General features: G+C 38.5%; 1 protein-coding gene across 7 annotated transcripts in view; it reads right to left on the bottom strand.

The window, feature by feature from the left end:
* Positions 1 to 15,265, bottom strand: part of LOC150079830 (homeodomain-interacting protein kinase 2-like) — a 264,858-nt gene that overhangs the window by 163,026 nt on the left and 86,567 nt on the right. For all 7 annotated transcript variants that reach the window (XM_090383658.1, XM_090383655.1, XM_090383654.1 and 4 more), the window contains one exon: positions 2,690 to 3,040. In XM_090383658.1, the coding sequence (XP_090239784.1) occupies positions 2,690 to 3,040 (351 nt within the window). The remainder of the gene's footprint in view (positions 1 to 2,689; positions 3,041 to 15,265) is intronic.

Consider the following 15,265-nt stretch of genomic DNA (forward strand, 5'->3'; position numbering starts at 1 on the left):
AGAATTTAACACAATTAAAAATAAGAAAATTAATTAAAAGAATTTAACAAAAAATTTGCAAAACGATTTTCCTTCCTTTTTTTTTCCTAAGGAAGGAAAATCGTTTTGCAAATTTTTTGTTAAATTCTTTTAATTAATTTTCTTATTTTTAATTGTGTTAAATTGAGTTTTATTGTGTTAAATTGATTTTTAATTAGTTTTTAAATTATTTGTTACTCTAATGTAAGTTCTTCGATTTTTTTCATTTTAATTTCTGGAGAATATCATATGGAAGTGTTCTACGTACTATACTGAGGTAAGCTTCTCTATCATTTTACAAATATTAAATATATATATATCTATATATATTTTGAAATATTCTTTATTAATAATATTTCTAATTAATGTGACTTTTGCTGCTGAACTTCTTGAGCGAGTCTCTCAGCATCAGGGAAGTATGCCGTAATTTTCATCTTTAAGCATGCTGAAAGACTCGCATTGTTCAGATGGTTTCTTGATTTATTTTTAATATAGTTCGTGTTCAAAAATATTTGCCCACAGAAATTCTGTCGAACCAAAAACTGAGAGAAGTCCAAACGCAAATATTTTCAAATTTATATATGTCTGGTAAGCTACACCACACATCGAACACAATTTGGTCTTGCTTTTTCAACTCGTCTATCGGCATCCTTTTATGTAGAATTGCAAGGGTAGCCTTTTGCCTCTCCAAATGCTCAATTTCAGTTTTAAAGCATTTTAGTCTTACACTCCACATGTCCTTGATTTTTAAGTCCTCTAACTCCATTTCACTCTTTAACTTTTAACCCACATGAAGTAAAGTTTTTTTTTGCAACCTGCAAAAAAAAAACACACGTTTTTGTTTTGTAACCTGCAGTTTGCCGACCCCTGGTATACAGGTTTGGAAGCCTCACTTTAGGAAGGATGTAGATCTGCTGAAATGGGTGCAAAGAAAGGCAACCAGAGTGGTGAAGGGAACAAAAGGGTGCTCTTACCTAGAAAGGCTTCAGTTCTGCAAATTGCAGCATCTCAAGAGCAGGCACCTGTGGGAAGATCTGACTGAGGTGCTTAAAGACTTGACTGGACTGAATAAGCTGAATGTTAATGGTATTCTTCACTTGCTGAGACTACACAAATTCAAGTTGAGGAAGGATGGTTGCAGGATAGATGGAAGGTGTGGAAGTTTGCCTTCAGCCAGCAGATGGTTAATTGTTGGAACAGGCTTCCGTCTGTTGTTGTGAAAGTGGATGGGTTGAATACATTCAAGGGAGAACTAGACAAATTCTTGGAGGGTACGGATGAGTGATTTTTTTTTTTTTTTTTTTTTTTGGATTGATGCTATATAAGCTTGCTTTCTAAGATTCTAAGATGACAATCTCACTTGGTGAGATTGACAGAAAGGCATCCATATGAGGAAAAGACTTTAAATGCAGCTGCAGGATGTTGATAGCTAGACAGCTTAAGAGGGGACCTGACTAAGGCATATAAGGTTCTGAGAAGGGATAGTAAAGTGAGATGAATGTGAAGAAGGGCAACCAGAGTGAAGGGAACAAAAGGGTGCTGTATTATATACAGTTATACAGTATATAATAGCAGAAATTGGGGTTATAAATTCTCGGAAGTTATCTTTTAGTCAGCTGTTAATTACTAGTATAAGTTGCCTCCATGGGTGGTTTAAGCTGAAGAAACTCAAATTTCAGCAAGTTGAGGAGGGAATCACATAAGTAGTTTTCTTATTATTATTATTTTTTAGTTGGGAACTAATATCGGTTTCTATACCTGTAAAAATATTATTGGTGTGATTACACAGCTTCTGGGCGCACGTTACTAGAAATCCAACATGCAATGCTGTTGTTTTTTTGGTTTTTAGGAGCATTAGCAACTAAGGCCATATTCTCCAGGAATATGCGGTGGTCATTCCATAACCTTTCCGCATCCTCTGTATTTGGTGATGACAGGCTCGAACCCCGGTCTAATCAAGAAGCATGTACTACGCACTGCTGCTCCTTCCCACCTGGCTACGGAGGTGCCTGCATGCAATGCACATGATGTATGGCATTTCGTGTGCTTTCTTAATGATAATGCTTGCTCATGTGTATATGTGTACACACAAACACAGTTGACTCAATCAAGGCTGCCTGTTACATGGAATGCAATGGAAGATGATGGTGTTTCCTCATTACAGTGTAAATCTGTATCCCTGAAATTTCCATACCTTTTCATAAAAAATATTTCCCATAAAAAAGACACTAAAAGAACATTAATTTCAGTCATATGCTGAAGTGCAGTAGATTATCTGTGACAGGTTTCGTTAGCAACAAAAAGAATTTTACTAGAGGCATCCTAACTTTCGAAAAGAAACAATTCAGGAATATCATATCTTAATGATTATACAAAGGGACACTGTGAATCAGCTTAACAGATCAGCACTTTGAAGTTTCCACTGAACCTACCTAATATATTTCAAGAATTTTCTGAGAAATTAGTATGCAAGTTATCAAAACTTTTCAATAAGCAAAACTTGTATGATAATAATTTTTATATAACCTTTGCATTTAAAAAATTAAAACAAATCTGACACATTTATCTGTCTTTTTTTTTAATGCAACAGGAAGCAGAGCTATCACAATATTTTGCACTAAAAATATCTGTGCCAATGGAAAGTAAGCGACATTTAGAAATTAATTCTTACCTGACCAAATGTACCACGGCCAAGAAATTCCAAGACCTCATACTGATTAACAGCAGAATACAAAACCTCATGCTGTACTAATTTATAATCTCCCTCACTAGTGGAGGAATTTCCTTTCACATTTATAGGTGCCGTGGTGACAGCTGCAGTCGTGTTCTTGAAAGTATTAGTGGCAGTAGTTGCTGTAGAGGTATTCTGCTTGTGTTGAATATGGCGATGTTGTGCAATATGATGCCGATAACCAAAGGTACTTTTTTCTGGCTGCCTAGGTGTCTGCTGATGTAAAAATTCATCTGGAAAATGGGTTTTAACATTGTCCAGTTCATCAGATTTTCTTTTCACACCACATTTCTGAAAAAAATTTTTAAAACAATACTTTTTTTTTATGACAGAAAACATTAATCAATAATAAATAAAACAACAAAATAACATACTACACAGTAAAAATAATATTTATTCAGAGATTATTGTTAGAAAGCACATTTTATTTATAAGAAATGCAGTAAAAGTAGTTAGTCTAAAAATTATCATATTAATTTTTATATTTAATGTACAACTTTTCTTTTGATTATCAGTACAAAAATTCAACTTTTTAATACAATCAAAAATGTGTGTGTTCAGATTGCAAAAAGCTGAATATAGATTACTAATTCTAACTTTTTTTTTGCCAATTGAGCAAACTGTCTACATGAATGTTTCTATGGTGAAAATCTAGAAATCACAAAAGTCTTTTGCTATGGTCCCATAACTGTTTTTATGTGTTTTTTGATCTTTTTTTTTTTTTTTTTCTTTCATTGTTTTAAAATTTCCTCTAGAAAAATTTCCTTTTTTGGAAAAGTGTAATTAATCTTCAGCAAACAACATCATTTTTTAGGTGCATTAGCATGTATGTGCAATGTGCCTACTGCCTTTACCATGTCCATCCACATGTAATATCTGACTCCCAACAGATTGATTTTCACGAAATTTTACAGTTGCCACTTTTAGAATTGGACTAGTAGAAATATGTCAAATTATTTCTTTTTCCTCCTTTTTTTAGATATCACATAAGTTTTCCATGTACTGTATATTATAGCTGAAGACTGGATATTGGAAGTTGATAGCCTAAATAAATTTAAGGCTGAGACCCCCCCCCCCCCGACGAAAACTGTCATTCATAAACAGTATTGCCAGACCGGGTTTATGTCGTTCCATTATCCTGCCACAAGTTTAGTGCTTGACAGGCATTTAGAACAAATGGAGGGATGAAATGGGAAGGGTTTTTTTTTTCACTGATGGCGCATAACCTTGCTTTCTTGCATCATATGCCTCTACTAATGCTAATGCTAATATTATGTTTGTTACAGTGAAGTGAAAACAATTGCTTATATATATAATTAATATATATATATATATATTAATATTTATATATTATTAATTAAAAAAATCTACCAGAACGCATGCTAACTCAAAACAACTGGGTACATAACTTAATGATTTAAAAAAAGGTTATTCTGTGAATCTGCCTAACAAATCAACATACCTCAAGGTTAGTAATTAATTAGTAAAAAGATAATTAGTTATTTACTTTTCACTTCTATTAATCAATAGAAGTTCAACACACTCCTTCACAGCCTCCTTCAATATGACCTGGTAAATATCACTGGTGCCTGGGGGGTTGACCCACTTTGAAGCTAAGTAATTTTTCTTTTAGATTCTCCTTCTATTATATTAGTATTAGTTGAGGTATATGATGCAAGAAAGCAAGCTTATACAACTTCAGCCAAAAAAAAAATGTTTGTCTAGTTCAGACTTAAATTTATTTAAGCTATCAAAATCATCGTTCTTCTCTTTCTTGGTGATTCCCTTCTACTTTTGACTCTCTCTCTCTCTCTCTCTCTCTCTCTCTCTCTCTCTCAGGGTAACTCGGGAATTTTTTTTTTTCCTGGTGCAGCATAAGCCTCAGGCTTCCTTGCACCATATGGCTATTAATAAATAACAATAACTTCCACAATGACAAATGGAAGTCTGTTGCAGCAATCAACAACCTGTTAGCTAAAGGCAAACTTCTGCACATCTATTTTGACGTTGTAGAGCGAATATCATCTTTTAAGGGCACAAAAGGTGATATAGTTGTACACGTTGGCACTAATAATATTAAGAGTAGGAGACCGGCAGAATTACTTAACAAGTACAGGTCACTGTTGAACAAAAGCCAAGAATTAGGGTTGAATTTGAAAGTGTCTGCAATTCTGCCCAGACACGATAGGAGGGAGTATATGATGACAGCCTTGTCGATCAATTCGGCCCTGGAAAGATTGTGCAAGGCTCAAGGGGTAGAATTTTTTTCAGCCTGGACTGTACTTGTTAACAGGAGAGATTGCTTCTACAGGGATGGGATACACTTAAATAGAAAGGGTGCAAGAATATTTGCTGATGCTATCGAGGCAGTGTTAGGTGGGTCGGAAAACTGCTAGCTTGGGGGGGAGACAAAGACCAATAGATTGACAGTAGCCACTGGCACAGGTGAAAGAGATTCTTGCACTGCTTCTATTAGAATGAGCAGAAGCCTGAAAAACAAGATGCATGGTATTTCAGAGACTGCTGGGAGCCATTGCGGTACAAGTAAACACATGGGTTGTGTTAGGGTAGCTAAGAATAGAAACAGGTGCAGGTATACTTGCGTGTACACCAATGCTAGGAGTTTAGTAAATAAATTTGATGAATTTGAAGTATTGCTCGAAACATCAAAGGCAGATATTGTTGGGATACCAGAGACGTGGTGTCACACAGATATACGGGATGCAGAACTGCAATTTGGGGAGTAAAACGTCTACAGAAAGGATAGACAGGATAGGAAGGGGGGAGGGGTTATGCTATTAGTTAAGAAACACATAAAAACCAAGGAAGTGAAGCCAGTGGACATCGCTGGACAGTGCAGTGTCGAGTCAGTTTGGTGTGACATAAGCATTAGGAGATTAACATTGAGAGTAGGAGTGTCCTATAGGCCTAAATGACTCTGATGAGTATAATAAGAAACTGTACAGGGAAATAGAGTGGGCCAGTAAATCAGAGAGTCTTATAATGGGAGATTTTAATTTCCCAGATATTGACTGGAATTTGGGGGCTGGTTACTCACACACTAGCAGGGTTTTGTGGATTTATTGGATGATTGTTTTCTACATCAGCATGTTCGGAAGGCAACTAGAGGGAGTAATACTCTTAATTTGATTATCAGCAGTGATTCTTCATACATTAAGAATCTGCAGATAAATGAACCACTAGGTGGCAGTGATCACAGTGTGCTGAAGTGGGATTTACTCAAAGAGGTAACTACCATTAGGGGTAAAGGGAAGGGTTATTGCTTCCGTAAAGGCGACTACGATGGACTGAGACAGTATTTAAATTCTATACAGTGGGACCAACTGATGATGTTACCAACAGCAAATTCAAAATGGGAAGCATTCAAAGAACTTATCTTGGAAGCTACTAGGCTTTACATACCAACTAAGAAATATTGTTCAAGGTTTAGGCCAAAATGGATGTCAGATGAACTAATGAGGCATATGGCAGAGAAGAAAAATGCATGGTATACTTACAAATTAACACATGACACAGAAGCCTATGACAGATACAAGTTGATATGCAAACAAGTTACAAAGGAGGTTAGGCAGGCGAAGGCAGATTACGAGAAATCCTTGGAAGGGATGCAAAGAAAAACAGCAAAGAGTTCTTTACTTATGTAAACTCTAGAAGGAAGGGGATGAATCAGATTGGTCCACTTGATATTGATGGGTCAACTGTTGATGATCCTGCTCAGGTAGCTAACAAACTAAATGAATATTTTGCATCGACTTTCACACATGAGGAGTTATTCAGCGAGGGGAATGCCAGAGGTGTATTCAACTCTAGCAGTAAGCTACAGAATCTTGAAATAACTGGGAGTAAAGTGGAGGAGAAACTGTTGAAGATAAACACAAGAAAGGCACCCGGGGTGGATGGGATCTATCCAGTTATATTAAAGGAGGCAGCAAAGGAAGTAAGCAAACCCTTAGCCATAATTATGAGAGCTTCCTTGGACTCAGGGGAGGTACCCATAGACTGGAAATGTGCAAATGTTACCCCAATTCACAAAGGAGGATCAAAAGCTGACACAAGTAATTATAGACCTGTGAGCTTAACTTCTGTTCCAGGAAAATTAATGGAGGCACTGGCTAAAGAAGCACTGCAGGATCATTTAGACAAGACTTCAGTTATAGCTCAGACACAGCATGGTTTTGTTAAGGGGAAGTCTTGCCTGACCAATTTGATTGGATACTATGATGCAGTCACAAAAGAACTGGATGCAGGGAATAACTTTGATATTATATACTTGGATCTTAGAAAGGCTTTTGATACTGTTGTACATGGAAGACTGCTGCACAAATTGGAGCAGTGTGACATTGGAGGCAAATTGCTGCTATGGATAAAGGGGTGGTTGAGGGGGAGAAGACAGACAGTGGTAATCAATGGACACTGCTCATCGTGGACTAATGTTATTAGTGGAGTCCCTCAGGGCTCAGTGTTGGGTCCATTATTGTTTTCTGTATTTATAAATGATATTGATGATGGTATATCAAGCTTAATGTCCAAGTTTGCAGACGATACAAAGGTTGGCAGGGTTGTCAAGGACACTACTGACACTATGCTGCTGCAACAGGATCTGGAAAGGTTGAGCAGATGGGCTGAGAGGTGGCAAATGAAGTTTAATATTGACAAATGTAAAGTACTACACATGGGAAACAGCAACCCCAGAGCAACGTATCAACTCTGTGGTACTACACTGACAGTGGTAGAGAATGAAAGGGACTTGGGGGTGGTTGTGCAGGCAGATATGAAGTTCTCTGGGCAGTGCAGACGGGCTGCAAGAGTAGCTCATGGAGTATTGTCAATGATATACAGGAATTTTTCCAGCAGGGATAAGGAGGTGATTATGCCATTGTATAAGGCAATGGTCAGGCCACACCTAGAGTACTGTATACAGGTCTGGAGGCCTCATTTCAAGAAGGATGTAGAGCTGCTGGAACGAGTACAGAGAAGGGCAACAAGATTAGTGAATGGAACAAAGGGGTGCTCTTACGAAGAAAGGCTTACGTTTTGCAAATTACAGTGTCTGGAGACTAGGCACCAGCGAGGTGATCTGATAGAGGTGTATAAAGCCTTGAATGGTTTAAGCATTCTCAATGCTGATGGGATTCTTCCTCTAGCTCAGAAAAATCACCTGAGAGGGCATAAATTCAAATTGAGGAAAGACAGATGTAGGATAGACGTGCGGAAATTTGCCTTTAGCCAGCGGGTGGTTGGTTGGTGGAACAGACTTCCATCCCTTGTAGTGGAGGTTGATAGCCTAAATAAGTTTAAGGCTCAGCTGGACTGGTATTTTGAATGAACAGAAGGGGTGAAGTGGAAGTGGGTTTTTTTTTTTTTTTTTTTTGGCTGATGCTGCATAAGCTTGCTTTCTTGCATCAAATGCCTCTACTAATGCTAATGCTATTCTACAATTGTCTTTCCTCAATTTGAATCTATGACCCCTCAGGTACTGAGTCTGAGTAAGCGGAAGTATCCCATTAGCACTGAGCCTGCTCAAACCATTCAAGGCCTTGTACACCTCAATCAGATCACCTCGCAGGTGCCTACCCTCCAGATGCCGTATCTTGCAGAATTTAAGCCTTACTTCATAAGCGTACCCTTTGTTCCTCTCACCAATCTTGTTGTCCTTCTCTGTACTCGTTCTAGCAACTCTACATCGATCCTAAAATGAGGCCTCCAGATCTGTATGCAGTAGTCAAGGTGTGGCCTAACCATTGCCTTATACAAAGGTATAATCACCTTCTTGTCTCTGCCAGCAAAATTCCTATATATCATTAACTAAACTTCATGACTTGCTCTGGCAGCCCACCTGCACTGCTCAGAGAACTTCATATCCAACTGCACAATTACTCCCAGGTCTTTTTCATTTTCCACCTCCCTGAGTGTAGTACCACAGATTTTGGTATGTTTCTCTTGGGTTACTGCTACCCATATGCAGTATTTTGCATTTGTCAATATTAAACTTCAGTTGCCACTTCTCAGCACATCTACCTAACTTTTCTAGATCCTGTTACAGTAGCATACTGTCTTTAGTGTCATTAACAACCCTGTCAGCCTTTGTATCATCTGCAAACTTGGACATTAAGCCTGATATATCTTCATCGATATCATTAATAAATACATGAAACAACAATGGGCCCTGCACCGAACCCTAGGGTACTCCACTAATAACATTAGTGCACATTGAGCAGTGTCCATTTATTACCAGTCTCTGTTGTCTCCCACTCAACCATCCCTTTATCCATTGCAGCAACTTACCCTTAATGCCATACCACTCCAATCCATACAACAGTCTTACATGTGCAACAGTATCAAAAGCTTTCCTGAAATCCAAGTATATGATATCAAAATTATTTTTTGCATCCAGTTCCTTTGTGACCTGGATGCAAATCCATGGATACTATGTGATATCACAGTATCCAATCTGATTGGTCAGACAAGACTTCCCCTTAACAAACCCATGCTCTGTCTGAACTATTACTGCAGCCTCGTCTAGGTGATCCTGCATCACTTCTTTAACCAGTGACTCCATTATTTTCTCCTGAACAGAAGTTAAACTAACAGGTCTATAATTATTTGCGTCACCCTTTGAACCCCCTTTGTGAATTGGGGATACATTTGCACATCTCCAATCCATGGAAACCTCCCCTGAATATACGGTTGCTCTCATAATTATGGCTAAGGGTTTGCTTACTTCCCTCACTGCCTCCTTCAATATAACTGGACAGATTCCATCTGCCCCAGGTGCCTTTTTTATGTTTAATTTCAACAATTTCTCCTCCACTTTGCTCTCCATTATTACAAAATCATTTTTGTATATAACTGTCAAAAATAGATTTTTGGATAATGATAGATAGAAGTTTGCATGGGACTATCCTTACGAGTTGCCTTTCATGTGTTTTCCAACCAGCAAGATTTAAACTGCTTAGATAATGCGATGATCTTAATGCTTATTGCAGAATAAGCTTTGGCTTTATGACAAGTTGCATCACATTGCACTACATTCAAACAAATGGCCTTCCTGAAAGGTTAACTGGTTTCTTTATTTAAAAGATGACACTGCTTTTTGGCAGCCTGTTTTCAAACTACTGATTCCTCAGCAGATAGCAGGAGGTCTCCAGTAGCAATACTCAGACAGAACAACTTCTTTAGAACTGTTTTGCCTGAGTATTGTCACTAGGACCACTTGCTATCTGATGGTGGACCAGCAGTCTGAAAGAGGTTGCCAAAGTAGTGTCATCTTTTAAACAAATGACAAATTAAGCTGAGGAGTATGAAATCAGTAATAGTGAAATTACAAATGATTGTTTATTAGAAAACCTTTCAAGCCTAGGGGAAGAAGTTTGTTTGTTTGGTTTTTAGGAGCATTAGCAACTAAGGCCATATTACTCCAGGATATGCAGTGGTTATTCCCTGAACTTTTCCGCATCTTCAGTATTTGGTGGTGACGGGCTCGAACCCCGGTCTAATCAAGAAGTGTGTGCTATGCACTGCTGCTCCTTCCCACCTGGCTACGGAGGCGGCAAAGCCTAGGGGAAGTAAGACTTCTGAAGTTGATTGCATATACCCAGTAACTTTGAAGGAGGCAGTGAAAGAGTGCATTGAACCATGGGAGCAGCACTAGTCAGAAGAAATTTTTCTGGATTGCAGAAGTATCAATACCAATGTATCACCAAAACATAAAGGCAGTCAAAGAGTGTAATATAAGGATATTTAGAGAAAAATGGAATTCTGAAGACTAGACAACTTGCAGCCAGCAAGATTTAAACTGTTTAGATAATGCAATGGACTTAATGCTCAATGTGGTTTTGTCTTCAGAATTGGTTTGTTGAGAGAAAATCACGTTTAACTAAACCTACTCATAAGTTGGATAATGGAAATAATTTAGATATTTTCTTTGGATTTGCCTCAGCTCTTCATGAGAGGTTACTATATAAGCTGGAACATGTTGGAATCATGGGCAAGGCTCTAAGATAGATTGCAGGGTGGCTAGAGGGCAGGAGGCAAAGGTTATTAAAGGTTACTCTTCACATTGGTCTCATGTTAGAAGTGGCATCCCTCCAACAATTGGTTCTAGGACCACTGCTGTTGCTGATATTCATAAATAACATTGATAAAGGGATATAGGGCATAATGCCAAAATCTGCAAATGATGTAAAGATCAGGAGAGCAGTTAATGATCAGTGCCAAGCAGTGTTCCTTAAAGACTTCGACGACAGAAAGTGGCAGCTATGTTGTTTTAATGATGCAAAATTTAAGGTCTTATAGTTAGAGAATCACAATCCAAGTATATCCATCAGGCAGTATGATTGATGTCTTTTGAAGTTATGATGAACACCATGGAAAGATCCACACTTCCTTACATTTTGAGGGTACAGCTCTAAAGCGGTGTTCGCAGCCTGGCCGCTATTTAGTACACCAGACCAAACCTATTGGTAACTCTCTAGGAGGCTTCCGGATCAGCTGGTGTATAATCTTACTACCTCTACTCTGCTAGATAGTGACTGGAGAGAGTCTGAGTAGTGTGTATGTAGGGGGCATTGTCGAGGCCACATTATGTTAAGGATCTGGGTATATCCTTACCATGTGTATGCCACAACCAAAAGTTTCATTACTTCACACAGCGTGCCCCCCCACTTTTTCTTTCTTTTGAATACACCACGAATTGCCAAACTAATAGAGCAAACTTATCTGCAAAAAGATCTAAACCTCCCAAACACTTTGTCGTTCATTTCACAAATATATGTGGTCTCAGTTCTAATCTCAATGATGTCCATTTCCACTTACAGTCTGCCAAACCCCATGTACTTTTTCTGACAGAATCTCAGTTATTGGTTGATTCAACTACTGTTGATTCATCTCAGTTGCCCAAATTATTCACTGTATGATCCCTTTTGTTTTCTACTGTTCTCCGAACTCCACTAATCACTTGAAACCCTTAACGTCCTCTCTTTGCAACTTGACTTTCTCCAGTCCAACTTTCCTAACAGTGAGGTAATTTTCCTTGATGATTTTAATGTTCACAACTCCAGCTGACTTCCATTTTCTAGTCACACCAACACAGCTGGTCGAGATGCTAAGGCTTTTGCAATTACTAATGACCTTGCACAGATAGTACATTTACCTAAAAGAATACCGGACAATCCTAATCATACAGCCACCAACACGCTTGATCTTTTTCTCACAAACAACCCTTCTAAGTCCAAAGTTGAAGCGAATGGTCCTTTAGGCACTTCAGATTGCAACTTGGTGATTGTCTCTTCTCCAATGGAGCCTTTATCTCATGGCTATTCCCAACCTCATGTTATATGGCATTACAAGAATACAAAATGGCTCCTTGGTCAACTTACTTGGTCTTTTCCTTGGTCAAATTACTGTTTCAAAACTTCTGATGTCAACGTCTGCTCAGATCGCGTCAGTGAATTATTCCTGTAGGAATGGAATCCTTTATTTCAAACCCCGATTTAAAATCTCATCCTTTATCTAAACCTTGGTTTTCCAATAGATGTGCTAAGGCTGTTCAAGAGAAGAATGTTGCATACAAGTATCTGCAATTCTGCCCAGAGATGATAGGAGGGAGAATATGATGAGAGCCTTGTAGATCAATTCAGCCCTGGAGAGATTGTGCAAGGCTCAACGGATAGAATTTTTCTCAGCCTGGTCTGTGCTTGTTAACAAGAGACACTGCTTCTACAGGGATGGGATACACTTAAATAGAAAGGGTGCAGGAATATTTGATGATGCTATCAAGGCAGAGTTACGTGGGTCAGAAAACTGATAGCTTAGGGGGAGGGGCACACGGACTAATATATTAACAGTAGCCAAAAGTGATTCTTCCACTGCTTCTATTGAAATGCAATTGAGCAGCAGCCTGGAAAGCAAGGCAATGGGGATTTCCAGGACTGCTGCAAGTCATAGCAGAACAAGTAAATACATGGACTGTGTTAGGGTAACTAAGAGTAGAAACAGGTGCATGTATACTTGCATGTACACCAATGATAGGAGTATAGCTAATAAATTTGATGAGCTTGAAGTGCTAGTCAAGACATCAAAGGCAGATATTATTGGGATATCAGAGACGTGGTGTCACACAGACATAAGCAGTGCAGAATTGGAATTTGGGGAGTACAATGTGTACAGAAAGAACAGACAGGACAAGAAGGGAGGAGGGGTTATGCTGTTAGTTAATAAACACATAAAATCTAAGGAAGTGCATTCAATTGATGTTGGTGGACAATGCAATGTTGAGTCTGTTTGGTATGACATACACACTGGGAATTTTTTTTTACAAGCACTGGAATGGAAAAATGAGAGTAGGTGTCTGTTATAGGCCGAATGACTCTGATGAGCATAATAAAAAAAAAACTGTACAGGGAAATAGAGTGGGCCAGTAAATCAGAGTCTTATGAGGGATTTTAATTTCCCAGATATTGACTGGAATTTATGGGTTAGTCACTCACACACTAGCAAGGCTTTTGTGGATTTATTGGATGATTGTTTTCTACCTCAGCATGTTCAGAAGGCAACTAGAGGGAGTAATACTCTTGATCTGATTATCAGTAGTGATTCTTCGTGCATTAAGAATCTGCAGATAAAGGAACCACTAGGTGGCAGTGATCACAGTGTGCTGAAGTTGGATTTACTCGAAGTGGTAACCACCATCAGGGGTAAAGGGAAGGGTTTTTGCTTTAGTAAAGGTGACTACGGTGGTCTGAGACAGTATTTAAATTCTATACGGTGGGACCAACCAATGATGTTACCAACAGCAAATTCAAAATGAGAGGCATTCAAAGAATTAACCTTGGAAGCTACTAGGCTTTACATACTAACAAAGAAATATTGTTCAAAGTTTAGGCCTAAATGGATGTCAGATGAACTAATTAGTCATGTAGCAGAGAAGAAAAATGTATGGGATACATATAAATTAACAGGTGACACAGAAGCATAGATATAGATAAAAACTGGTCTGTAACTAAGTCACAAAGGAGGATAGGCAGGCAAAGGCAGATTACGAGAAATCTTTGACAAAGGATGCAAAGAAAAACAGCAAAGAGTTCTTTACTTATATAAACTCTAGAAGGAAAGGGATGAATCAGATTGGTCCACTTGATATCGATGGTTCAACTGTTGATGATCCTGCTCAGGTAGCTAACAAACTAAATGAATATTTTTATCGACATTCACACGCGAGAAGTTATTCAGGAAGTGGAATGTCAGAGGTGTATTCAACTCTGGCAGTAAGCTAGATAACCTTGTAATAACTGAGAGTAAAGTGGAGGAGAAATTGTTGAAGATAAACACAAGAAATTCACCTGGCGGTGGATGGAATCTATCCAGTTATATTAAAGGAGCCGGCAAAGGAAGTAAGCAAACCCTTAGCCATAATTATGAGAGCGTCCCTGGACTTAGGGGAGGTACCCATGGACTGGAGATGTGTAAATGTGACCAGAATCCACAAAGGAGGATCAAAGGGAGACACAGGTAATTACAGACCTGTTAGTTTAACTCCCTGTTCCAGGGAAATCAATGGATGCACTGTTTAAAGAAGCACTGAAGGAACGTCTAGACAAGACTTCAGTTATAGCTCAAACACAGCATGAGTTTGTTAAGGGGAAATCTTGTCTCACCAATTTCACTGGATATTATGATGTAGTCACAAAGGAACTGGATGCAAAGAATAATTTTGATATCATATATTTGGATCTTAGAAAGGCTTTTCGTACTGTTGCAAATGGAAGACTGCTGCACAAATTAGATAGTGTGGCATTGGAGGTAAATTGCTGCTATGCATAAAGGATGGTTGAGTGGGAGAAGACAGAGAGTGGTAATCAATGGACACTGCTCTTCATGGCCTAATGTTATTAGTGGAGTCTTCCAGGGGTTCAATGTTGGATCCACTGTTGTTTTCTTATTCATCAATGATATTGATGATGGTATATCAGGCTTAATGTCCAAGTTTGCAGACGGTACAAAGGTCGGCAGGGTTGTTAATTACATTAATGACAGCATACTGTCAACAGGATCTAGAAAAGTTGAGCATCTAGGCTCAGAGGTGGCAACTGAAGTTTAACATTGACAAATGTAAAGTACTGCATATGGGAAGCAGTAACCCCAGAGTAACATATAAACTGTGTGGTACTACACTGACAGTGGTAGAGAGTGAAAAGGACCTGGGAGTAATTGTGCAGGCAGATATGAAGTTTTCTGAGCAATTCAGGTGGTCTGCAAGAGTAGTTCATGGTGTCTTGTCAATGATATACAGGAATTTTTCTACCAGGCATAAGGAGGTAATTATCCCTTTGTATAAGGCAGTGGTCAGGCCACACCTTGGGTACTGTATACAGGTCTGGAGGCCTCATTTTAAGAAGAATGTAGAGCTGTTGGAACAAGTACAGAGAAGTGCAACGAGATTAGTGAATAGAACAAAGGGTTGCTCTTATGAAGAAAGGCTTAAGTTTTGCAAATTAG

The sequence above is a fragment of the Mastigoproctus giganteus genome, chromosome 10, assembly GCF_048544385.1.
Source record: "Mastigoproctus giganteus isolate SK-2022 chromosome 10, ASM4854438v1, whole genome shotgun sequence".
Taxonomy (NCBI): Eukaryota; Metazoa; Arthropoda; class Arachnida; order Uropygi; family Thelyphonidae; genus Mastigoproctus; species Mastigoproctus giganteus.